At 40.6% G+C, this 27,748-nt stretch overlaps 1 protein-coding gene across 3 annotated transcripts in view; it reads right to left on the reverse strand.

Annotated features, from left to right (window-relative positions):
- Positions 1 to 22,154, reverse strand: part of NR6A1 (nuclear receptor subfamily 6 group A member 1) — a 230,481-nt gene extending 208,327 nt beyond the window's left edge. For all 3 annotated transcript variants that reach the window (XM_019421169.2, XM_019421171.2, XM_019421168.2), the window contains exon 1: positions 21,894 to 22,154. In XM_019421169.2, coding sequence (XP_019276714.1) covers positions 21,894 to 21,993 — 100 coding nt within the window. In that variant the 5' untranslated portion in view covers positions 21,994 to 22,154. The remainder of the gene's footprint in view (positions 1 to 21,893) is intronic.
- Between the last annotated feature and the right edge of the window lie 5,594 nt (positions 22,155 to 27,748).

The raw sequence follows: 27,748 nt of genomic DNA on the forward strand, positions 1-27,748 counted from the left end.
CCAGGTGAGCACACAAGAAACAGTTTAAGAAATAAATGGCCGGGGCGCCTGGGTGGCTCAGTCCATCCAACTCTTGGTTTCAGCTCAGGTCATGATCTCACAGTTTGTGAGTTCCAGCCCTGCATCGGGCTCTGCACCGGCAGCGTGGAGCATGCCTGGGATTGCTTCTCTGTCTCCCTCTCTCTAAAAATTAAGTAAGTAAACCTTAAAAAATTTATTTTTAAAAAAGAAAGAAATGGCAATCCCTTAACTACAATATTTTCAGGAAAGACAATGGTCATAAACTAAGTACTAACTGAGCTAATTTTACACATGAATAGTTACTAAATCACAATTCAGATAAGAAATCAGTTTGAGACAAAGTTTTCTTTTTAACGGGAAGAACACAAATAGTTCAGTGTATATTCTAGACGTGAGAGAAATCAAGTTTTTGTTATTTAAATTTTAACTGGTAAAATTCTAGATTAGAGCACATTGAGTTTTATAGTAAAATTTCAAACTCTTGGTCTGAAGTTTCCATTACCTCATATGCCAAAGTATGGTGACAAATCTTGCCCTGGGCTAAGCTCTAGGTTAAAACCCCGGATTCAAAGTGTCACAGAGAAGTGAATCATGTATTTTGGTTTATGCCAACTATTAGAAAATTTTGATTAAAATATCCACTGAACCAATACTGGCCTGCCATACACTACACCAGTCTGGCCCCTGGGATTAGAGACCTATTAAGAATAAGTTTCACAAGATCATTTATCAAGAATCTATAGTAAATATTCTAAGATAGTATACAACGTAAAGTACAATAAAAGATACAAGAAAGTCAAGTCAAAATAAACTTCGTGAAGAACTCTTATCCTAGATTTGTATGTTATCATAACAATGATTTCTAAGAGAATTCCTTGTAATTTCTTCCCAAGCACAAAATGTTTCCATGAAGAATTTTAAAGATGTTATTTAAAATATTTCAAAACCAAATATTTTTCTTGTATAATAACTAGTGGAACAAACTTTTTCAACAATAGGATTACAGAATTCCTTTTGTAGCAATTGGCACAATACAAAATTAAATAAGAAAAAAAAAAGGTATTTGAAAGTTTTTCTTAGGAAACAATCAACAAAACTAAAAGGCAACCGACGGAATGGGAGAAGAGATTTGCAAATGACATATCAAATAAAGGGTTAGTATCCAAAATCTATCAAGAACTTACCAAACTCAACACCTGAAAAACAAGTAATCCAGTGAAGAAATGGACAGAAGACATGAATAGACACTTTTCCAAAGAAGACATCCAGATGGCCAAGAAATACATGAAAGATCTATGAAATCTTTGAAATTTCTTGAAATAAATTTCTTGAATCTATGAAATTTCTTGAAAGATCAAGAAATACATGAAAGACAAAATACATGAGCTCAACGTTGCTCATCATCAGGGAAATACAAATCAAAACCAAAATGAGATACCACCTCACTCCGGTCAGAGTGACTAAAATTAACAACTCAGGAAACAACAGATGTTGACAAGAATGTGGAGAATTGGGAACCCTCTTGCACTGTTGGTGGGAATGCAAACTGGTGCAGCCACTCTGGAAAACAGTATGGAGGTTCCTCAAACACTTAAAAATAAAATTACACTATGACCCAGCAATAGCACTACTAGGAATTTATCCAAAGGATCTAGGAGTGCTGATTCATAGGGGCACATGTACCCCAATGTTTATAGCAGTGTTATCACAAATAGCCAAATTATGGAAAGAGCCCAAATGTCCATCAACTGATGAATAAAGATGTGGTTTATACATACAATGGAATACTACTTGGCAATGAGGAAGAATGAAATCTTGCCATTTGCAACAACGTGGATGGAACTGGAGGGTATTATACTAAGTAAAATAAGTCAGTCAGAGAAAGACAGATATCGTGTTTTCACTCATATGTGGAATTTGAGAAACTTAACAGAAGACCATGGGGGAAGGGAAGGGGAAAAAAATAGTTTCAAACAGAGAGGGAGGCAAACCACAAGAGACTCTTAAATACAGAGAACAAACTGAGGATTAATTGGTGGGGGATAGGTGATGGGCATTGAGGAGGGCACTAGGTGTTCTACGTAAGCGATGAATAACGGGAATCTACTCCTGAAGCCAAGAGCACACTGAATACATTGTATGTTAGCTAACTTGACAATAAACATTTTTAAAACAAAAATAATTTTTTCTTAGACATTTTCAGAAACAAATAAAAATCAAATTAAAATGTAAACAATCTTTTGGGGTGCCTGGCTGGCTCAGTCAGTGAAGTGTGCAACTCTTGGCTTTGGGGTTGTGGATTCGAGCCCCACATTGGGTGTGGAGATTACCTGAAAATAAAATCTTTAAAAAATAAAATCTTTAAAAAATAAAATTAAAAAAATAAGATGTAAACCATCTTTTTAAATTTTTTAAATTTTATTACTACGTTTTTTCAGAGAAAGAGCGCTCATGCAACAGCTCAAGCAGGAGAGGAGCAGAGGAAGAGGAAGAGAGAATCCCAAGTAGGCTCCATGACCAGAGTAGAGCCAGACACGGGCTTGATCTCACCACCATGAGATCATGACCTGAGCCGAAGTCAACAGTCAGACTCTTGGTGGGAATGCAAACTGGTACAGCCAGTAAATGAGCCACCCAGGAGTCCCAACAATCTTTTTAAAATGGAATTTTAAAAATTCAAACCATAGTCTAGACTCCAGTTATAACAGTTATATCAAGACCTATTGTCTCCATTGCAACATAATGCAATAAAATGTTAATTAAACTTATAATTAAGGTAAATGTAAATTACAAAACTACAAAAAACAGGGCGCCTGGGTGGCTCAGCCGGTTAAGCGTCTGACTTCAGCTCAGGTCATGATCTCATGGTTTGTGAGTTCAAGCCCCGAATCAGGCTCTCTGCTGACAGCTCAGAGCCTGGAGCCTGCTTCAGATTCTGTGTCTCCCTCTCTACCCCTCCCCCACTTTCACTCTGTCTCTCAAAAATAAATAAACATTTAAAAAACATTTTTTTAACAAAACTACAAGAGACAAAAATCAAAGAAACTGCCTTTTAGTGCACTTGAGATAACAACTATTTCAAAATAGAATCGGGCGAGGATGTGGAGAAACGGGAACCCTCTTGCACTGTTGGTGGGAATGCAAACTGGTGCAGCTGCTCTGAAAAACAGTGTGGAGGTTCCTCAAAAAATTAAAAATAGAACTACCCTATGACTCAGCAATTGCACTGCTAGGAATTTACCCAAGGGATACAGGAGCACTGATGCATAGGGGCACTTGTACCCCAATGTTTATAGCAGCACTTTCAACAATAGCCAAATTATGGAAAGAGTCTAAACATCCATCAACTGATGAGTGGATAAAGAAGATGTGGTTTATATATACAACAGAATACTACTTGGCAACAAGAAAAAATGAAACCTGGCCATTTGCAGCAACGCGGATGGAAGTGGAGGGTATTATGCTAAGTGAAATAAGTCAGTCAGAGAAAGACAGATACCATATGTTTTCACTCATATGCGGATCTTGAGAAACTTAACAGAAGACCATGGGGGAGGGGAAGGGGAAAAAAAAAGTTACAGAGAGGGAGGGAGGCAAACCATAAGAGACCCTTGGATACTGAGAACAAACAGGGTTGATGCGGGGTGGGGGAGAGGGGAAACTGGGTGATGGGCACTGAGGAGGGCACTTGTTGGGATGAGCACTGGGTGTTGTATGGAAACCAATTTGACAATAAATTATACTTAAAAAAACTGCTGGCAGCATCTTTTTTTAAACTTACTTTTCCAACATTATCTAATTAGGAGTCAAGGGAAGATTTATGATATCTTTCTATTTGCTACAATAACTACTTTCTGTAGGGATACAGGTACTACAAAAGTACTGTATACTGTATACCCAACTTCTACAATCCAGTAAGCACCAAAAAATGCAATGTTCAGAGAAAGACCTGAGTTCCTTAAGATGAAATCCTATCTCATAGCAGTTAAACAAATAAACAAAAAATCAGAAAAAATGCCATCTAAAATCTTCTGAATTCTCCTAGAGGATGGAGAAGAAAAGAAGAAGGATGAAAGGGTAGGAATGAGAGAAGGAAAGGGGAGAAGAAGGGTGCCGACACAAGTCAGGTCTGTGGACTAGAGGTTCAACTTCAAACAAATGTCCTCCCCGCAGTTTACTCATATGGAAAATGAGCACACCATCACCTACGTCAGTGTTTCCCAAAGTGAAGAAATCACTAGAAGATTTTAAGTGGCACAAACAAGAAAGCATTTTAAAACATTCTAAAGTTGTTTGTTACCTTTTCAATTCTATTTCAATCCTTCCTTCTAATTACATCAGAAGAAAAACTTTAATTTAGTACTAAGTTTGTCCACTGCCTCTCTAATGCTTGCTAATCTCCCTAACAAAGACCTGATCAGAAAGACTTGGGCAGACAACATCTTAGCTAAAATTTAACACAATATTATTTTCATTACATTTCTTTTTACTATTACCTTCTATTTATGGCAAATACTTTTCCTTTTAATAATTACAAAATTTCCTTTTAAAATAAACTTTGGGTTGCAAAGTATTTAATTATACAATATTTAAAATAGTAAATAAACAATTTATTAGGAAATGACAAAAATGATGATGATAATATAAGAAAGACTGAAGCCTGGAAAACACTGGTTTGGTGGAGTAGTGGTATAAGTAGTGGTGAGTTATTTTCAACTCTAAACCTCAATTAACTCATCTGTAATATGGGACTATCACCACCTATCAAAGAAAAGTTGGGGAAAGAATTCCATTACAGAGTTTAGTACAGTGCCTGGCACACATTGAGCACTCAACAATCATTTCTTCCCTTCCTTTAAGGATATTACCAGAAAGCCTTTTTAAAGACCTCTAGAGAGGCTTGGGGTAGGGGGTGGGGAAGCCAGGCTTCCTAAGTATTAGAGACAAGAGCATTTGCTCCCAAGATCCTCCAGGGACCTGGCCTTGCTTTTTGCCCTGACAAGGCTGCAGTTTACTCTCTAAGGCTCATAATTCTAGTTACAAATGACTAGGAATAAAGTGTTTCAGGAAAGTGGTACACATCTTAAATCAATGAGAAGTCAGACCCCAAAGAGTACTAAAAGCAAGGCCATTTTAGAACAGATGTTCAAGCTAAAAGAAGGTATTTCATTTGGACAAATTCAACAATGCTATAATGGGAGAAGTCACTAGGTAGTCCTAGTGACTTGATAAACCAGATTTGATCACTTCATCATTTGCTAGTGTCCAACTAGAGCCCACAGGTGAGAAAATGGGGGGGGGGGGGAGGGATTCCAGTTCTGAGAAGTGCTTTGAGAAAAGGAATACCAACAGAGCACCTGCTAAAGTCAAACCACACTGTGTAATAATAGACACTTTATATATATATATACGTGTATATATATATATATATATACACGTATATATATATAGCCTAATATATATATATATATATATATATATATATATATATATATATATATGGCCTAATTTCTCCAAACACACCTATGTAGGTAGTTCCAAGTCAATTTACCAGATGGCCAAATCTCCCAATAGCCAAATCTCTAAATTTACCCAAAATTTGTTTTAACCATTTAGACAGTTTATAACAGTTCATATAAATGGGACAGTTTAATTAGCTTTTAAATATTTTTACCAAATTTAGATCGACAGGATAGCAGCATTTTCAAGAATGTTCAATCTGTCTCTACTCCAGCTCTCTGCTGCTGGGGCTACAAAGAAACTAGGGCAGAGAGGGGACCTCTGCTGGTGGAAAGATATAGCCTGGTCTGGGCTGCAGGTGACGGGGGAAGAGAGGAGGTATAGGAAAAGGGGGAGGATAGGGGGGGAAATGGTAGGAGAGCAATTAAGGAGAGTGATGATAAATTCTTTAAGTTCTACAAATGAGATTCAGCAAATTGATTTTTATTGAATTACCTACTGGGTGAACTGGACATTTGGCAAACAAGTTTCAATCACTTGGATTTTGGTGAACCAGCTTGCCTACCTATGAAGTAGATGGTCTTAACCTTACTTACAGATAAGTAAATTGAGAAATGTTAAATAACTTCCCTGAAGTAACATAGCTACACTCTAGGTTCTCACACACTGCATCATTTCATTCACCAGTAATCTGGTGTGTGGTGATCCTAACGTTCTTTCACCACCATTACCTTCCAAAATCCCCACAAAAGTAGTTAAGACAGGATTTAAAGCCAGGTCTAACTCCAAAGCTCATGCTCTAACACACCTACTCTTATCACTACATCACAATAGTTCACGGAAATCATTTTTAATTGCCAATGCAGTTTGTCTACCATACCGTAATTCTTACTCTACCCTTTTCTGCAAGAACTTCTATCTGCTATTCAGAGATTGAGTGGCAGTGTTACCAGACTAAGTTGGAATAATTTCAAGCAGAAGTTAGAAGTTTCGAGATCTTATTATTTAGTCTGGAAAACTTTATTACTCATATGATTTCAGATAAAATTTTAAATAATGGCAATTGCTTGAGAATCCCCATTACCATCTTTAGGGATCCCAGACTGGCAATCCCTGCTGTACATTATAACCTTTCCTTTCATTCTCCCTCCCTCCCTCCCTCCCTCCCTCTCTCTCTCTCTCACACACACACACAATTTTATGATCAATTTTTTAAGTTCATTTATTTATTTTGAGAGAGAGTGAGAGCCTAGAAAGAGTGTCAGCACAAGTAGTGGCAAAGAGAGAGGGAGAGAGAGAATCCCAAGCAGGCTCTGTGCTGTCAGTGCAGAGCCCCATGAGGGGCTCAAATCCACTAACCGTGAGATCATGACCTGAACCAAATCCAAAAGTTGGACACTTAACCGATGGAGCCACCCAGGTACCCCTATGATCATTATTCTGAACAAAGTGTAGGCTAGTCTCCCTAAATAAATATAAGAACAAAAATAATCCTAAAATCTGTAAGATCTATATAAGACATTAATGCTTGCTCAAACTATTTCCCTTATGGCTGGACTCTTCAGGGATTTATCACATTTATGATGCCAGGAGACCTGTCACCCCACCAATTGATGCATAAAACTTAACAGCAACAATTTCAAGTTTCCTTATCTCAATAAAATGGTAGTTCAAGGCTCTCTAAACAACTAAAAATGTATTCTGCCCTTTTTATTTAGCAGAAAAATTCTCTATTCATAGATTTTATGATATGGCCCATTATATAAAGCACTTTTAAAATATCAATATATTTTTACTTTTACACTGCCTGAGTATAATCAGAAACTTACTAACAAAGTTCCCACTCCTGTAAAATATTTCAAGACCCAATTACACTGTTACTTTTAAAAAGCATTAAACACTTGTTCTGATTTCCCATTGGGTTCAAACATCTCTTTGATATTAAGATGTAGGGGAACAGATCTTTTTTAATTTTTTTTAATGTTTATTTCTGAGACAGAGAGAGCACGAGTGGGGGAGGGGCAGAGAGAGAGAGAGAGACACACACAGAATCTGAAGCAGGGTCCAGGCTCCGAGCTGTCAGCACAGAGCCCGACGTGGGGCTCGAACTCACAGACTTCAAGATCATGACCTGAGCCGAAGCCAGACTCTCAACCGACTGAGCCACCCAGGCGCCCCGGGAACAGATCTTCTAACAAATCTGAATATCACAAACTGACAGTTTGAAAAATGCCACCCTACCTCCAATCTTTTCAAGTACATATTTTAAATGCTCAATGAAGAGATGACAAACTTAATTTTTTTCAAGTCCATTCCAGGCCTCTTTTTTGCACTTTAATAGTGGTTTGTATTTCTCATCTTCAATGTACACTACACAAGGCTACCTTTAATGTTTTTAGCAAACAGAATGTGATTCTTCCTAATCTCTTTTGCAATCAACAAAAGCTATAAATTTAACTCAGGACAGCTTTTTGTATTTCAGTTAGATTCAAGGTCATCTCAAGGCTTTTAATTACTAACCAGGATTTGAAGAAGTTTGCAACTGGTATAGTTATGGGAAAGAGCAGCTGGCTTATTTACTTTCTTATTAAAGAGCATTATAAAGACTGTGTTTTGGCAAATTGCAAGTTCTCTGACCACCAGTGGTGAGAACAAAGAAGGAGAGCAAATGATCTTCAAACATTTGTGTTTACCCTCCTCAATCAACAAACATAAACTTTACAAATTAGAAAACTCTTTAATTTCAGCAAATATCATTTATGTTTTAATTCAAAATTTGTAGATCACCAGAATCCCAAAATGTTACTAACTTCCATTCTAAAACCAGCCCTGTTAAAAACTGCCAATGCCTTTCAAATTAGTACAAGATTTATTTAGGTCTTTTTCACTATAAAACCCCATGCAGGATTAGGATAAAAGTCAGCCACTGAAGAACTGAGGGGGATTATACAGATTTCTAAAGGAATGCAAGTTTAACTTCTCTCTCCCTGTATTTAATTTCTAACCAAATTCAGTCACAAGCTTCTGGATATATTCAAGACTTTGAGGAAGGTATTATATTTGTATTGGAACACACACACACACACACACACACACACACACACACACACAGTCACACCACCAATCCATCCTTCTGAGATTTTTAGAGGCAACCAGCGAAGGCTCCAAAGTGTCTTTGCCACCCATTCCCTAATAATCTTTAAGAGAAAGACGGCAGCCTCAGAAGGGTCCCTAAACACTGCTCTGACCAGGCTAGAGATAGTAGGATGGAGGTGGGGGTGGAATGCAATGTGCATGGGAGGGCTGGTGCCAGAAATCTAAAAGATTCAGGGGACAAAAGGCATTAGGAATGACTTTCTCTCTAAAAAATGAGAACAGAATAGCCTATCACCACATCTCAATTCTATCTTGAGCATCAGGCACTTATTTAAAAAAAAAAAAAAAAAAAAAAAAAAAAAGTACTGCTAACAGACCTAGATGTTAGTATACAAAATATCTTAGTGTAAATTAAACTGGTTGTTGAAGAAGGTGCAATAGGTAGATATATACTTCTAAAAATCTACCCTGCAAAATAAGCCAAATTAAAAGCAAGCACAAAATGGTCTGGGGTTAGTACTGTTATAAAATGAGAAACTAAAAACTAAATGTCCGACAATTAAGAACGATGGACTGTGATATACTATTAACAGTTTTAAATGAATTCAGGTTGATTGTATAAAGTTTGAGAAAAAAGCTTAAACTTTAAAAAAAAAAGCATAAAACAATGGCATATACTGTACAATCACAAGCAAAAAACTAGGATTTGTAAAAAATCTAGAAGAAAAAATCAGAAAATGTTAATGCAAGTTGCTTGAAGGCAAGATTAATATATGTCATTTTCCTTTTCCTTCATTTTCTGTATTTTCCACAATGATCGTGCATTTCTAACTTTAAAAATACTGGATTCTTAGGCAGCTCACACCTAAGTATCTAAGGGCCATAGGCAATTCAAGAACACAGCTCAGAGATCACGTCATTTAAAATCTAAATACAAGATACAGCTAAATCCCCCTCCAGCTTTTATTTATATGCAAGCACTTCCAACTTTGTTCCCCAGGATATGTCCCTTTAGACAATGCTCTAAAGTTGCTTTCCAAATGAGGCGCTGGAAACACTGGGTATTCTCCAGCCAGAAGCCCCATCTATGCTCCTTAAACTAGCTTTGGAGAATAAATTTAGTGTTTCACACCCTTTGTATTACCCATATGTGCTCTGTAATGGTTTCTTATTAATGGAAGACACTTTATGAAAAGCAAACTCACTATGAAAGATTTTGAAAAGGCTCAAAGCAGATAGGAAATTTTATCTTCAAATGCTATGTGCATTTCTTCATCACAGTAGTACTTTCAGTAACTGCCTGCCATCAGTTAGCTCTGGATACTGGCCAGCCCAACTATCTTTCAGATTTGATCTGTCAGCAAGTAAGAGAATATTTTTGTGTGTGGGAAAGCAATTGTAATTTCCCACATTAGGTGATTGATTAAGTTCTCTCCTCTAAAAGGCTGATTGGTTTCCTGGTGCCAGTAAAATGATTGATGAATATTTCAACTGCAGCTCCCTTGCTTACTGCCCCCCCCCTCCACTTCTCCCCTCCCCCATGCATTGCTGCCCCTTTCCTGCTGGGTTCCCTCTTTTACAGACCTACAGCATTTAAGGAAGTTTTGCAATTTTCCTTAATGAATCCAAGTTCTCAAATGCAGGGCATTTAATCTTAAGAGGACAGAACCCTTCTCAATGCTGAATGCATCTTGCAGATAAAATCTCTTTACAAGGAATGAGAGAAAAACTGAAATTATAGGTTTGACTCAATGAATGAAATTGTACTTAGGAAAGAGAAAGTGTACCACGGAGGGGTTATAAATGGGGGGAAAAGTGATCATTTTTAAAAAGAAAAAAATAAACGAAAACTCTACATCTAATTTCAAGTTTACATTACAAATGATAGCATTAGAACTGTAATTGTAAACATTTCTATAAAAGTGCACACAGAGAATGGAATCTGTCATGTAAATTATGTGATCCTACAGACTTGAAAGCAGCCAGGTGTTCTAAAATCAAAACAGGGAAACAAAGTATGGTAAATACAAACATTCTTTGAGGGTATCTGAAATCAAAATCATCCCAGAGAATCTGTGCTGTATCACAACTATTTGCTTTAGGCAGGGCTTTCCTAAATTGCAACTTCCTGTTTTACCCAATTCATTCCATCATAAAGCTGGAAAATTCCTTCAGGGATTATCTAATTTAGCTCCTTCATTTTAGAGGTGGATCCATATAGACTCAGAGCTTTGTTACAGTGTTAGAATCAGAACCCAGGCAAAACTCAGGCCTATCAATGAGTTCCTAGGCCTCCTACCTCCCCAAATAATGTGGTTGGCCTTCTCTCTCAAGTCCTTCTCTACTCAAACTATACTGCTACCATAATCTATTAACCCACATTGCCACATTTTTCTCACTGTATCTCTCTTTGCTGGGAAATCACGTTCTATGTTTTACAAGCTTTGGAAAACTGGCTCTTGTATTTCCATTTTCAAAAAGTTACATCAACTTTCTTGGATTGGTTCTCTTCTCTTCCATACAGCCAGCTTTGGTGTGGCAGAAATAAAAAAGATACAAAGGACAAAGCCATCTTTTCCTAAGTGAATATCCCAAAACAGTCAAGCAAACAACCAGGAGTTTACTGGCTATCTCTTCTTAATCTGGTATATCTAGTCACTTCAGTTACAAGGAGAGCCACATTTCCAAATAGAAACTACATTCTGGTTTCAGGGCCCATCAAACTCTGGATTTAGCTTGAAACACACTGCTTGACTTAGATATTGGTCAATTTTCCCAAGTGACTGAGAAGAAAATTCTTTCGTTTTGTAGACTTTCTCTGACTACCAGCAAAGGACTCAAATCCAAAGGACCCTGATAAAATCAAGACTCAAGACTCCTGACCTGACTTTTCATTCATTCATTCAACATTCATAAAACACCAATTCCTTGTGTTTAGTGTTGAGGACACAGCTACAAGAGAGATAGTTATCCCTGCCTTGAGTACCTCAAAACCCCTCTTTCCTTAGCACCACTCAGAGTCACCAAGGATTGTCCCTGACTCCACAGAATTGTTTCCTGGTTGGCTTATTAAAGCCCACATGAGAGAAAGAAAAAGTCACCTGCAATTCTAAAAGTGGATCTCTGTGACTACCTACAGAAAGCTGAGTTCTGGGCCTCCTCAGCAACTATAAATGGTCTGGATCCACAAGTGTCTGCTTTGGGACAGATGTGGTTGGCACTTTATAAAGACCTTGTCACTAATCCTAATAACCCTACAGTCAATTTCAAAGTTACAGTATGGGAGTGGGGAGAGATTAAATCTAGGAAACATTATTTATAATGTTACTAACCGTGAAATTTGGGGCTTAACCTCTATGGGCTTCAGTTTTCACATCTGCAAAATGGAGAGGATAACAGAACACCTAATTCATAGCGTTATGGGGATAAACTGAGTTAATATATGTAAGGTGTTTAGAATATTATACGTAAATGTTAGCTGCTATAATTATTAAATGTGAATACCAAAGTTCAGAGAAGTCAAGTGACAAAGTCACATAGCTGTGATCTTTGTTCTGCCACACTCGAGTCCATGCTCTTTCCCTCTCACACCATCTAACCAAAATCCTTCCTCTGTGTCAGACTACTACTGCCACTTCCAAAAAACAAAGCCCTCTAAATAGATATCAGTGGGGGGTTTCCCCCAGGTGGTTTATTATCCTGGTAAAAAGGGATTTTGGAGGAAGGACTGTAAGGCTAGAGAGGAAGTCTCCTGACAGGTTAGATTTCAAGAGTATAGCAAGAATATGGGAGAAAAAAAAATCTGTCTCAGTTATTAATTTTAGTAATTAAAACGATTTAACTCAATTGATGAAGAATGCATTTTAAAATTCCATCTGAAACTTGAAATAAAATCCAAGTCTTAAAATAAAAAAGACTTGTATCTTATGACTAAGCTGCAACCCCCAAAGAATACAAAAATGCTTTAAAAGGCACACTGTGTGAAACTCCAAGAACACCAAGATAATTACAGAGCTCTCAAGGAAGGAAACCTAAATATCTCATTGATCTTTCATTACCCACCAAGCTTCATCTTAAGTTCTGATCCAGTAAGTCCTTATTGTTATTCACATTGTTATGTGACATTTCTTCTGCCAGCAAACTCACTACAGAATGAGTTCTACATAGCAACTACCCTTAGGAGTAAATCCCTAACTCTTTAACAACATAGCAATTGACTTACACTAAAATGTTACTCACACTAGGAAAGGGTATTCTTAGACCAGAAGAGGAGATGCTTCTTCTATACCGGCTTTATTACCACATCCCTCAGTGAAAACCAGGTTAAAAGGCAAACCAATCTACAAAATAACATTACCAAAACCACAACTTCAGAAGACTCTGTGAAAGCCAAACTTATCTGAACAAACAAGCAAGTTATTCTTGGAAGTTTTAAAAAGCAAGATAGGATCTTTTTTATCCCATATAAATATGCCATTATTTTTACAGCAATGACTCTTATTAAGTATTTTTGTGTTGTAAGATTTATTTCCACAATTATAAATCTCCCTTTCATGAGGAAACAGGTTCTGTTGGAAATTTTCTACCACAAATTAACAGTTAAGCAACAGGTTTCATGTAGCAGGTAACAAAAGCCTGTCAGAGAACTCAGGGTGAACTAGGACACACTTCATTTAGTCAAGCAAAGAAAATTTAAAATGATAGGAACTCTTTCCATTTTTTTCTTCTTCTGTAGTCCCTTTGGAGGCGGGAGGGGGAGAGGAAAGGACAACCCAAAGTAACAAAGTACTAACAATAGTATCTTGTGAAGTCACCATTTTCTTACACATTAAATTCATTCACTTAGAATAAGGTTCTCATATTTTGGTCTGAGTGATTAGGACCCCTTTAACATTCTTAAAAGTTATCAAGGACCTCAAAGAGCTATTATTTATATGAGTTATATCTATCAATATTTATCATACTGTAAAACCATGAAATTTTTAAAATATCTATTCATCTAAAAGTAATAATAAACTTGTCACATGTTATATAAATGTTTTTACGAAAAATAACTATTTTACAACAAAACAAAAAATTTGGTAAGATTAGCATTGTTTTATATTTTCGGTAATCCCTTTTAACATCTGACTTAATTCTGGCAGCTAGATTCTCCTGTATGTGTCTACTTTCAGTATGTTGTGATAAACTGTTTTGGCAGAAAATCTGTTCTCATAGATTTATAATTGGAAAAGAAGAAGTATTTGCTTATTAAAATAACTATAGATATTTTTCTTTGATAATACACCAAGACTCAGCGAGTGGTAGATTCTTAATGGTTAGTTCAATGTGAAATATAAAACTGTATCAATGAACTCTGTGTACTTTGTCACATTAAAATCCATTGGTCTATTTGACATTTTCAACTGAACTTTTACCCCATGCACGATTTTTTTTTTAACATGATACATCAGTGATTTGGAAAATATTCCTTCACTGAAATACGATCTTCAAATTGTTAACAAATTTCATTGTACAGTATCAAAAAAAAACCCTCACATATGTTAACAATATCACCATCAATTTCATCAGAAAAGGCATAAGTATTGGGTAGCTGTCAAGCTCAAAGTGGCAGATATGAGTTTTCCAAAATTCTAATTGTCATCTGGAAGTTCAAATTTTACTCACCAGCAACAAATACTCTCAGTTTTCCTCGACATAACAAATTCACTGTTCATTTTCCAAAAACATGGAATGCCAAATACGTAGGTCCGAATAAACCTTGGTTTATATCAATTGTTCTTTCAAGTGAAAATGGTGTTCCATGAAAAACAGCAGCTACTAGTTCAGTTCACAACTGCACAAGCACTTTTCCTTAAAACAACTACTCTATTTTGGCATGCAACAGAAATTCTTTGTGTGTACTTGCCTATTTGCCATTTCCTCAAATGGAATATCAAAAACATATGTACTCAAAGGTCGAGATTTAATAAAATTAATAATTTTTACCCCTTCAACAAAGACAGGCTTTGGTGAAATGGCTTTTTTTTTAAAAAAAATACAAGTGCATGGAGGGGACAAACACAATAACTACTAGTGCAGTTTGGTGTCTTGATTTCTTCTAAGGCGCCAACAGTTTTTACCCACCATTGTTTCTCCGACTTCAGTACAAATGTTAATGTGGTGAAAAAAGCAAGTAATGTCCATATTATCATAAAAATAGTTTTGACTTCAAGAACCTCCTGAAAGGGTCTCAAGGACTCTCCCCAGGGATTCTTGAACCACACTTTGAAAACCAATGGTTTAGATATTATAGTAATAACATTTAAGGACTCAATGAATGGGAAGAAATTAAGTCTGAAACAAACATTCCAGTGACAGAAAACAATAAATCCATCTGAGTACCATTTCATTAATCATTTATAAATTTTAAAAGGCAAGAGACGAGAAAGCAGGATAGAGAGTAAGACTTCATAGAAGTGTTGTGTCTTTTCTTTTGTGAGAGAAAAACTAAATTGAATAAATTAGAGCTGTGATACAAACAACATTGCATTTGATCTATAAGGAGTTAACAAATGGTTAAAAAGATTGAATGTTTAATCCTTCCAAAATGACACAGCTTCAAGACTGAAATGAGTGCATGAGTTACAGAAAATTAATTTTTTAAATGAAAACTAGATATAGGTTAAGGCAGTTCCCTTCACTCAATCAGCCCATTCTTCATTTTGGCACAAATTTGTTACAGATATGTGCCCGAGTATTAAACTAGATGATAACACCTCTGTTTCCTTTGAACTCAAAGGAAATATCATAAGAAGTTTAAAAATTTGTTTAATGAATTATGTCCTTTTTTCAATCAGTGTTTTTAAAGGAGAAAATTAAGAACACAGAAATTCTGACACTACAGTGATGACTAAAAGAGCAAGCAGAACCCACCCTGAAGTATTTTTACAGACAGATCTAAAATTCCATACTATGAAATGTAAAAAGTTGCAAATAAAAGTGGAGGCTATCCACCTCTTCCACATGACGAATTTAGTTGTGTACTTCTCTCAAAATTATGATTCTTAAGTATATTTTAAAATGAATTATAAATTGTTTCCAACACAAACCATTGTTCAAGCAAATATCTATGGTTAATACAAATACATCCTATGCTAATATCACAGCTACAGTTCCAGTGTGTTTATTACTCAATACCCTCGATCACTATTAAGAAGTTCTCTTTATAATTTTCCCTTTGACAAAGTCACTATTCTGGTCCAAACCACCCACAGAGTGTACCTTCAAATCAAATGCTCGGATTTGTTTCCGGAATACATTACATGTCACTGCCTAGGGAATTGGTTTTGGAAACATTACACTTGCCAGCTGACTTATCAACAGTGCCCATTGAATTGACACCAATTTAAAGGCAAGAATCCCTCTAGAAAATAGAAAAATATGCTACTACTGCCATCTGTGGTTTATGCTTGAATAGCTTCTCTGGTATAAACAAACTGAAGGGTGTACAATCTGCAATTAGGATCCAAAAATCTCTTTATTTGAATATATTTTTTAAAGTTAACTCTTATTATAACACATTGTAGAGTTTATTTAGTATATGAATGAAGAATTTCTGATTCGTTATTTGGAATTATATAATTCTGATGGTTTAGAAACCACAAACTACCTTGAATGAAAATTTTTCCATTGCATAAAGGCTCCTTTCCCCCAAACATCCATTCCTAACGAAACTCAAAGCACTGGAATGCCTCCTGTGAATTTATAATTAGGATAATTTCCCTTCTGAAATACTGATTATCAGTATTAAAACAACCCCAAAATTTTTAAAGAAGTGTATTCGTTAAGGAAATCCAAGAATTTTCTATTTAGACATGAGTTTGCTCCATTCAATATAAATTTTGAAGATTCAATTATTCCTGTAATTTTTTTTAAGAACAAAAATTCAAAAATGCAAGTGAAGCCTCAAAGCAGGCTATTTTCACGACTTATTTTCTCTCAGTTTGCTTTCTCAAATGACAACCACTGTAGCTTAGGGATCAAAAGATTTGGTGCAGCTGGGGGTGGGGAAAAAAGCAATTCAGCTCCCCAGCAGCCAGCTGAGGAAATCCTGGTTTGCTCCCCAACTAAATCACTGTTAATTAGAATTACCAGGTTACACAGTAAAGTCTTATTTAAATAGTCATAACTAGCAAAAAAAAAAAAAAAAAAAAAAAATGTTTTCTTGAGAAGCTGTTCTACACAGGCTGCTGTTGAACAGCAGGTAATAAGGACAAAATAAAGTCGGAAGCATTTTATTCTCTCAAAGTTCTCTCGTTTACAATTAATTTTAAATCACACTGAAAAGCAAGTTAGACATCTCACCATGTCTTTCTTCTAATTTTCCATGATCTATAGTCTAATAGCCTTATCCTTTGCATACAGACAAGCCATGTTGGAAAACAAGTAATAAATAGAATACTGGACTTGATTCTCAGAATACTGTGTTATCAAAGTTATATCCAAAGGTTTTTGTTTTTTTGTTTTTTTTTTTAAGATTAAACTCAGATAAATCTGAAACTATGGCTCTAACAGGGGCTGAACACCCGAAAAAAAAAAAAAAAAAATCACCTGCTCAGCACTTCTTGCTGACTTTAATAATTCTGGTATTTCTGAACTCTAGCTATCAATCAGAGGCATCCATAAACCCTTAAGAAATTACCTGAGCTAGAAAAATGTTGTCCTTAAAAATGTAAAAGTTTGAAACAAAATGCGTTCTTTTATAATGTCTTGGTTTGGGAAATACTTTCAAAGCAATGAAAATTTAAGTATTTTAAATCTTTACTTGTATGGGCATATTCAGTAGCTACCTTCTGTTCAAAACTGTTTCCAGGACATTTTGTAGTAATGCAAGTTTTGTTTATCTGTTGATTCAGAATTTTAATTTTTCTATGACCCTTTTTCACATATAAAGTGATTGGTTCACACAAAATAAAGCATTTTTATGGTACTACTTTAAAAGAACAGATTTGACCAACAACGTAGAATTTGTTCTTAAAAGCCATCTTCTCAAAAACTTTCAACCTAATTATATACATGTAAATACTTAGAAAGTATCCTTTAACTTGGCTACAACACAAAAGTAAATAGCCAAAAATTATGAGAAGGCCCCCAAGATCTAGATGAGCTTGTTGAAAACGAAGTCTCCTGATTTGGAAGAAGCTATCCTGGCTTTTGAAATTCTGAAGCCAGAAGTTGTGATCTCAACACAATTCATTAATGGACCAATTTATTCAACAAAAACCAATAAATATCTACCTAGTTATAAAAACCAAGTGATGGTATCTTAATACAAGATGAAACATACACAGCCCCAGGCCCCCAAACTCCCAAACATCATTAGCAATTTAAAGCGAACTTGCACAACAAGCACTACAAGTGTTATAAGAAACTTTTTATCAGTATAGTAGCAGTTGGCATTTCTACCCTCCACTAACCTAAAAATAGGTTATTTTAACCTAAGGCTTATTTTTCACCTTAGCCCCACAACGCCAGGAAAAAGGAGGAAAGTTATAAACTAAGAAATTATGAATAAAATATGGAAATGTAGGATTTGGGCGTAGTTGAGGAAATCTACCAGGTTTTTTTTTTCTTTCATTATCCTCTCCATCTAACTCCCTTTCACATGCTAACACATGCCATACACACACACCACATACCTTTTTCCTATGGAATTCAGAATAATTTACAAATTAGGAAGCATGTCACGATCGTATTTTCATTACAAGGAGCAGAAATGCTCACAAAGAATTTGATGGGTGGTAAATATGAGATCAGAAATGTGGTCATCTCACACCTCAGCTGCTCAAAATCACCAGTGAATCTGTTCATTGTTGCCTTTCAGTGTTCTTTGGAGGTCACGAACTTAATACAAAATACCTGTGTGCCACTTGTACTAAGCAACAGTACCAGAGTATGTTGTTGCTTTTTTTTTTTAATGAAAGTAGAAAATTCGGAGGGGACTCCTAATTAACTTTTAAAGTCACAGAACTGAAAAATTAAACTGTCATGGAAAAAATCTGATATTTTCAGGGATAAACATTTGCATGGCATGGTCATACCAGGAAAAAGGCATTAAGTTATTTAGCGAACTTCTCCCCATTTCCTCTGAAGTGTAGTTACAGAAAACATGCTTTTAATTACTGATTAATGGCTTATAACCTTCCTTTACTTGGAATATCTAAAAGATTACTACCTCATTCTGTTAAAATATAACAAATATTCAGCACATACTTCCCCAAATCTTTTGTCTCCCTTTGAAACCCCAAAAGGAGAGTCCCTCTATCATGACTGAACGAGTTCATGTTTGTTATGAAAACCTACAGCAACAACTGAAAATATCTAGCGCAGTCAGCACATGAAATTCCTGAAAGGGTGATGGTGCATCAAAAGGCTAGCAACTCTGTTCCGATAGAATAATAAAAAACATCTAAAGGACTGTAAATTCAGCATCAATGGCGTTTCCGGCAGGAAAGCATTTCTAAAATTCCACCCCCAGTTTAGTTCTTCAGGACACAAACCAAAAGACCTCCTATCTAAACAGCGATCTATTACAGATATTTCATACAAAATGTAAATCAGTCATTAAGATACAGAGCCAGAAGAATTCATTTTCTCTGCTTAGAACTTAAGCAGTTTCACTTACTTTTGGAGAAAAATATTAGGAAGTATAAAAGGAAGAAACAAGTTCCCACCATGCCAAAGATAAACTTTCTTTTTTATTTTTTCTATTTTGGTAATTCTTCTGGGAGCATGTTAAATTATAATCGCAAGAGATAATGAACATAAATTGTAAAACAGTACACAATGCTGGTTTTTACACTAAAATATCCCACAACAGTCAACATTTCATGTATTTTAAGCCCAAACTGTCCAAAGTCCCCACTGTGTTTTCAACAAAAAGGAAATATTTATAGCACTAAATTGAACTGATGTAAAATATTAAAGCCACCTTGGCCTAAATGGAATGCTCGATAAGAGTCTTTAAAATGGTTCTGACCAATTGAGGAAATGAGACTATGAATGGGAAATCTGATTAAGAGTTAAAATTACCAATGAGTTCTTTAAAATGTACTAATGAATAATTAATAGCAAATGCAGTTCCTAGGTTTCCCTTACAACATTCTCAAGCAGAATTGAAAGTAATGTCTGTAGTAAAATCAATCATCTACATGTTAACGCACAGGTGGGTACAGGAAGTACACACACATACAAAGACATTATGAAAATGGATACACTTAATACGGGCTATAAGATAGATGTAGCTTAGGTAAAAGTGCAGCGTGGTAAATTTTAGATCAGGATTTACAACATCCATACACAAATACCAAAACAAATCTCCACTTTAAAAGCTTAAAAAAATCAAAAGCATTAAAGAAATCCTTTGTTCCTATGATACTGTCGTCTTCTACCCTCAATGGATTCCAGCCTCCTCCTTTGTGACACGGGATTTTATTGATCTCAAAACATGTTCACATTCAGAAATTATTCTCCAAAGACACCTCATGGGACTGCCAGCCACCTAGATGGCACACATCACATACAGCCTAAAAAAGGACAAGAGTTTTTAAAACATACCACTATTTGGTCAGCACATCAAGTGAAGTTAACCAGGCTCTTTTCTAAACAGACTTTTAACTGGTAAAAACACCAGATCTACTAAACTGGCAGTAGCAAATGCTTGATGAGTCAATAAATACATGAACGCGCAGATTCACCCCAAAATCTCTCCTTCTGCAGTTCCTCATTCATTCGCCTAGCTGACCTATTTTCGGGATACTTTCCTCACACCTGCCAGGTCACTGTCCTGATTGAGAAGCTTCTTGCTGAAGCAATTAATTTTTAGTGCCTCCTAACTGTCCCGGGTGTTTGCATTCAATTTGAAATCTGTTACTTGTTAGACACTGTTCGGTCCTAGATCTTTCAGAGAATTGCGAGTTTATGGCGCAGAGAGGGGAGGAGGCGCGGATCTCCGAGAGCCTGCCCTTTATTCGGAAATGAGGAAGATGTGAAAGGTGGAAGGCAGGGCAAATAAATAAATAAATCGGGTTTGCAGCCGGAGCGTTTGCCGGCCGGTACGAGCACCCTTTGTAATGCAGGCCTCCCGGGGCTATCGCCTGCGCTAATTGCTCCAGGGCGCTTTCCAAGTTCAAAAGTTCACCTTTTACGACCTCACAAAAGCTCCTTACACGTTACCAATAAAAACATTCCGCGGCAAACACCGAAGGGGAAAATATCAAACAGATACAAATAAAACACCCTGAGGAAGGAGGGAGCCGGGGGGGAGGAGGGCGAGTCAGCCGGGAGGAACCCAAGGACTTGGCCCGGACGTGGGGGCAGGGGAGAGCGGGAGGAAGGGCCGGGCCAGGTGAGGAATTCTCAGCGCCTGGGTCCGGGACCGCGAAAGGGAAAAGGAGAGCTGAGCTCGGGCGGGCGCGGACCGGGACGGGCCGGTGGAAGAGAGGAAAGAGGCAGGTGTCCCGAGCGCCTGGCCGGGCCACAGATCTAAACCAGCAGAGAAAAGGGCTGAGCAGGAGCGGAGGAATGGGGTGTGGAGCAGGCACCGAGAGGTCCGAAAAGGAACCGCTGAGCGGGTAGCTAACCAACTGGGGGGTCGGGGCAGAGGTGGAGGCTCGCGGAGCTTACGGGGGTGGCACGGGAGGCCCGGGACAACATAGGAGCAGGAAAGCGGCTTCCAGAAAGGTGAGGGCACAGAGAACGACGGGGACGAGGGTGTGGCGTCCGCGGAGGGAGGGGGCACCCGCGTGGGAGAAGGCCGGGGCGGGGGGGAGGGGAGCGCGCTGAAGGGACCCTCTGGGGGGAGGAAGGGGACGCTCTGAGCATAGGGGACCCGAGGGGGAGGGGAAGCCCCCACTGACGAGACGCGAGGTGGGGGGCCAGGGAGGATCTGCACTGTAGGGACCCAGGGAAGGGGAGGGCTCGGAGCTGAGGGGACCTGGGGGGAGGGAGGAGGATTCGCGCACAGGGGACGGGGGGAGGGGAGGCCTGTGCTGAGGGGACAGAAGGGAGGGGGAAACGAAGGTCCAGGTTGAAGGAACCGGGCAGGGGGAGGGTCCGCGCTAAGGGGAACGGGGAAGGAGGGGGAGGGTCCACAGAGTAGGACGGGGGAGGAGAGGGAGGGTCCGCGCTGAGGGGACCGGGGTGAAGGTCCACGCCGAGGAGACCCAGAGCCGCTGCGGCTTCCCAAAAAGTCGGCCGAGAGGGGGGGAACCCCCGGGGCAAGGGACAGGCAGTCGGTTCTTCCTGGGCCCAGGCTCCACACGCCCCTCACCCACCGTTGCGCGGCGGCGGAGGGAGCGCGGCGGGCGGCTCCAGGAACCCCGCCGAGCCCCCGCCGCCTCCCCCTCCGCTAGGCGGCCGTTCGTCCCGCTCCATGCGGTGGTGCTCAGGGCCCGCGCTCGGTTCGCTGCTCCGCCATGACCGGCGCCCTCGTTCTCGTCGTCGTCGTCCGCCGGGGGGAGGGGGCTGTCAGGGGCCGGCGGGCTCCCGGCCGCGGCGCTCTCTGGGCCCCGAGCCGCCCGGCTCCGCGCCCCTCCGCGCCGCGCCCCCTCAGCACTGGCCAGCTCCCTCCCCCGACGTCACGCGCCGCTGCCACGCACGGTCCTGCGGAGCACGCTGGGAATTGAAGTCCGCCGGGCGAGGCCGGCCACGCGGGACCCCACCAACTAAAGGGGTGGGAGTAAGGATAAGCAGCTCTGAGAAGTGAAGGCCAAGGCCTGTCAATATCTCGAACTGTGATAAAAACTTCCGGTAAAAATTTAACAAACATTACTTCAGGGCCTTCTCTTTATTTGATTTTTCCATGATTAACGATCCCTACGATTCCCCGTCTCCCCCCGCCTCGACAATGAGTCTTCCCAAGGGGCGGATCGCGAAGGAGCTGGGCGAGCACGTGCAATGAAGCCCAGCCCTGTGGGCGGGGCTTAGAGGGGGCGGAATTTAGAGGTATTCACGAGGGACTTCCTTCGCGGCTTCGGGACAAATTGGACCAGAGATTAAAGGGATGGAGTTTAACTCCAGGTGACTACGTTCGTATGCAAATAGGATCTATAAAACTCTGCTTTCCGGGGTACTCTTAAAAGCCTTTACCTCCGGGTGGGCGGGAAGGACTACGGTTTCTCTTCCTCCTCTCTAATTTTCTCCCTGCCCAACCGAATGGCAAACGAAGCTCCACACCATTGATGCCATTAAACTCTCAGACTCTTGACTCCTAGTGTCTTGAAGCCCACCGTTTGAGAAACTCCTTACCCAACGTTGTTCGCCTTCCCTTCTCCTCGGTTACCGTCTGTAAAATGGGGTTAGAAGAGGGACGAGGCCCAATCGGAAGGTCCTAAGCCCCCACCCCCACCGGCTTCCTGCCTCAGTTTCCCAGAGCAAAATGCCGGATTTTGCGGTCTCCCTGCTCTCGGCTGAGTACCTTCTGCAGCCACCAGGTGGCGCGAGGCCACCAGCCTCTAGGCCTGCCCAGGCGTCGACCTTCAGCGACCCTGTCAGGGAAGGACCCATCGTGGCTGCCGCCCCAGGTCTAAGCCCTACCTGACCTGCTTGAAGACAAAGAACGAGAACTCTGGTGCTTTGCCCGCCTCCACTCTGCCGGGTCATGCCACAGCTTCCTCATGGCTGCCTCTTCCTCATCACTCCCCTAGTCCCGCCCTACCAATCCTGGCTCATCTGTCAATCCTTGCTTAATTTTTTTTTTTTTTTTTTTTTGAATCCTTATCCTGGCATTTGCACCCCTGCCTGGTCTGACCCCTGTCCACATTTCTCATCACACACCTTCCCTCACCTGCTACACAGGATGCTTTGCAAGGCTTCCTTGCAATTTGAAGGTGGCTGTTCCTTACCAACATTGGTTAATCTGTATTGTATCTTTAATCTGTGCTGGCCACTGTTTAGTTTACGTTAACACTGTGTTGTCTAAACCTTACACCTGCTCTATGAGGTAGCTCTGATATTGTCCCTATGATACAATGTTGAAGTCACCCAGCAGTGATGGGGATTCCAAACCCAAACTTGGCTCCTTCAAGCTGGCTTCACCCAACGCGGTCCCAAACTCCTATTCATCTTTCAAGATCCTGTTCAAATATATCCTCAGGGACACTTTTTAAAATACTTCCCACCAGGAGACATCTAGATCTCCTCTGTGTTTCCTTACAGCTTTATTGAGCTAATTGCTTTCCTACCACCATTCCCCAGCCCCAGAGGGAGAGGAAAGCCTTAGTGTGGTGGTGGTGTGAGGGGGGGGGGGGGGGGGGGACAGAGGTCCTCTGGGTCATACCCTCAGCTCTGGGTTCTAAAATGTGTCAGGACCACATGGTTTTCCTAGGCCTTCCAGAACTTCCCTTTCTATCACAGGCCTCTGGAGGTAGTGAGTTCACCTTCCCTGGAGATCCAATCAGAGGCTAAGTGGCACTGCAGAAACCTCCTGAAAGCCAGGGGTTTCAGTGGTGGACAGATTCTAAGTTGACCCTCAAAGATGGGGAAAAACTTCAGCCAAAAACTTAGCCCTTGGAAGCAACATCCTCCTCCTTCAGACTCCAGCTTTGTTGTCACTTCCTCCTAAAAGCTTTTCTGGATATGACTAGTCAAATCCCTTTATTCTCTCATCATTATAACCCCAGCTGCTAAGCACAGAGCCTAGACATAGTAGACACTGAATAAATAATTGCTGACTGGGTAAAAGGATGAATAAGACAAATCTGACTTTTCTACTTAGTAACTGTGACCTTGGGTGTGTTACATCTAATCCTCAAAGTCCTGGTTTCTCAGGGGGAGGGAGGGAATAGACATAGTTGCTACCTCACAGGATTGTTATGAGAATTAAATAATATGATGCATGCAGGGGCGCCTGGGTGGCTCTGAGAGTTAAGCGTCCAACTCTGATCTGAGATCAGGTCTTGATCTCAGGGTCATGAATTCAAGCCCCACGTTGGACTCTCCTGGGCGTAAAGCCTACTTAAAAAAATATATGGGGTTACTGGATGGCTCAGTCGGTTAAGTGTCCAACTTCAACTCAGGTCATGATCTCACCATTCGTGAGTTTGAGCCCCGCATCCAGCTCTGTGCTGCCAGCTCAGAGCCTGGAGCCTGCTTCAGATTCTGTATCTCTCTCTCTGCTTCCCACCCACCCCCCACCCCACCCCCCCGCACTCTGGCACTCTCTCTCTCTCAAAAATAAACACTTAAAAATTTTTTTAATAAAAGTAATGAGGCATGCAAAGCAATTAATATTAGGCCTAACCTAATAAATAGAACCTGTTACTACTGTTAAAGAGCTATCCTGGGGCACCTGCATGGCTCAGTTGGTTGAGCATCCAACTTCAGCCTAGGTCATGATCTCGTTCCTGAGTTTGAGCCCTGCATCGGACTCTGTGCTGACAGCTCAGGGCCTGGAACCTGTTTCAGATTCTCTCTCTCTCTCTCTCTCTCTCTCTCTCTCTTTCTCTCTCTCTCTACCCCTTCCCCACTCATGCTCTGTTTCTCTCTCAATAAATAAAAACATTTAAAAAAAAAATTTTTTTAAAGAGCTATCCTAATGCCCAGTTACCTGTCTTCTGAAAATACTCCTTGGGAGGAGTCAGCTACCATGAAACTGAGAAAGGTGAGGGAAATGACAATGTACTGAGACGCAGCCACTGTCCTAAACATACAGAGTCCTATGAGGTAGGACCTGTATGGGATGCTTTCCCTACAGTGTCTGCCCTCTCCCCCCAACAATCCTGGGAAGTCAGTACTTTCCCTCAATTTACAAATGAGAAAACAGGCTCAGAAAGACATGGAAAAAACTCCCATCACCACAGGCCTCCTGACAGAAGAACTAGAAAGGAAAGTATCCAAGGATAAGGAGGGATCTTCAGGAGAGTGGTCCTGAGGCCAGAGGCAGACAGACAAACAGGATGAACAGGACAAGACAAGGATACAGCTAAGGACAAGGCAGGTATGAGCCCCATTGTGGGCGCTTTCACCTCCACCCTGTGCTGGTGGAGACTAATCAGATCAAGTAACCACACAAACCCACATGTGCACATAAGTTCTACAACTGAGAACACACTTAGAAGTTCCTTGTGCTGTGGGAATACGTCGCACGGTTCATTTTGGTTGGCGGTGATGATCAGGGGAGGCTTTCTGGGATAAGGAGCATTGAAATAAGAGGAATGAGGAAGAGTGAGTGAGATTGAGCAGAGAGTTTCAGGAGGAAAGAGCATATGCAAAGGCCCCAAGGCCAAGTGAGAACTTAGAGAATCTATTGTGACTGGAGCCTGCTGAGGGACAGGGGGTAGGACCGAAAGGGTGAAAAAGAGGAAACAGAGACCATGGGGCCATACTGTGGGACAGCCAGCAGGGGGCGGAGTTGGGGGAGGTGGACAGTGTCCTTTTTCTTCCAGAGCCTAGCCAGAGTCAGAGCCAGGCTGCATGGGGAGAAAGGTCTGAGAAAGGGAACCCCTGCCTGGTTCTGTTTATTTTAAGTACATTTTGTCTATTATTTGAATAGATAGGACACACATTACAAAAATCCCAGATGCAAAGAAGTATTCAATGAAAAGTAAACCTTTCTCCTTACTGATTCCCAACAACTGTTTTCCCTCCTGAGCAATAACCACCATAATGATTTATTGTGTGTCCATTCACAGTCTATGCACATAAGAACGCACATACCACATTTATTTTTTTATACTAATCTAGCCCTGATTTTGACATGTCCCCAGATCTCTAGTTATGAAAGAGGCTAATTTGTACTGAACACCTGAAGCATGTGACTCGTTAATGCAGCTCAGAGTTAGGGAGCACCAGACCTTGTGCTAGGTCAGTTGTTCTTCAAACTATAAGTCCCTTAGAGGGCTTGTTAAAACACAGATTGCTGGGCCCCATCCCTAGAGTTTCTGCTTCCTTAGATCTGGGGTAGGGCCTGAGAATTTGCATTTCTAAGTTCCCAGGTGATGCTGAGGCTGCTAGTCCTGGAACCACACTTTGAGACCACTCAACTAGCTACTCATGCACAAGGTATGTGCACAGTTGACTTCTCTCCCACAAGGAAAGGCGTAAAGATCACAAGGAAACACACACATCAACTAGAACGTTTCATGTGGGATGAATTCTATGAAGAAAATGAAGAGGGGGAAGGGTTATGCATCAGGGAGAAGTGCTTGAGAGTAGCATTTGGGGTACATATAAGGGTCCTTTTTGAGCAGTTAAAGTTTACAAGGGCAGATAAATAGACACACAAGTGGAACTGTCTTGGATCAGGGGAGGGTCACCTACGGAGGCAGCGTGGAGAGGAAAGAGGTGTCTGGTATCCCGGAGTGCGCAGAGGTGCAAGGAAAAGCAAAAGTGCCTGAGAAAGAGCCCCGTTCGAGGTTATACGGGGAATCCGAAAGAAACCGAGAGAGGAGAGAGTTTGGGAAGGAGGCATGATCAAGAGCCATCGATCCTGGGAGGTTAGAGGTGCCGCCTTAGGTGCGGTGACAGGAGGTCCCGAGGACCTCAACTAGCCATCTCCCGAGCCAGACCGACAAGCGCTGGAGCGAGAGGAGGGCAGGGAACCTGAGGCGGGGCGACCAGAGGCGGCTCCTTGGGAGTTTTGCTGCCTAGGAATCAGAGAAATGAGCACTCCCTCTTGAGGATGGGGAAAAGGAAGGCTGTTTAAAAGGCAGAAGCTACTGGGGGTCTACGGGAGGGATCACGGAGGGAAAAGGAAAAGAAACAACGGGAGAGAGAGGTCTGAGTCGTGAGATGGGTAGAGGTGGCGGGGTCTGGGTATTTGGAGAGCTGAAAAGCTCACCTGCTCTGGAAACATCACTCATCTGAACTGCACAACCACTCCAAAAGGAAAGCACTATTTTCTCCATTTTATAGATTAGGAAACTGAGGCTCAAAGAGGTGAAGGGACACGCCCACGGTCCCACATCTCACAGAACAGGACCTTCCTCCGTGTGTCGACCCTGCGCTCCGCGTTTTGGCCCCGAGGCTCCTGGGGACTCCGAACAAGACCCTTTTTTGTGTCCTGGCAGGGATGCCCTTTGGAGAGCCGCCCAATGGCGAAGAGGCCCCGCAGAGAGAGGGCCGGGCAGGGCGGGGTGCCCCCTCCACCCTAGCTCCGCCCCCGGCAGCGCGGGAGGGGGCGTGGGGCGGG

Source organism: Panthera pardus, unplaced genomic scaffold, assembly GCF_024362965.1.
Source record: "Panthera pardus isolate Hobbes unplaced genomic scaffold, ASM2436296v1 HiC_scaffold_20, whole genome shotgun sequence".
NCBI lineage: Eukaryota > Metazoa > Chordata > Mammalia > Carnivora > Felidae > Panthera > Panthera pardus.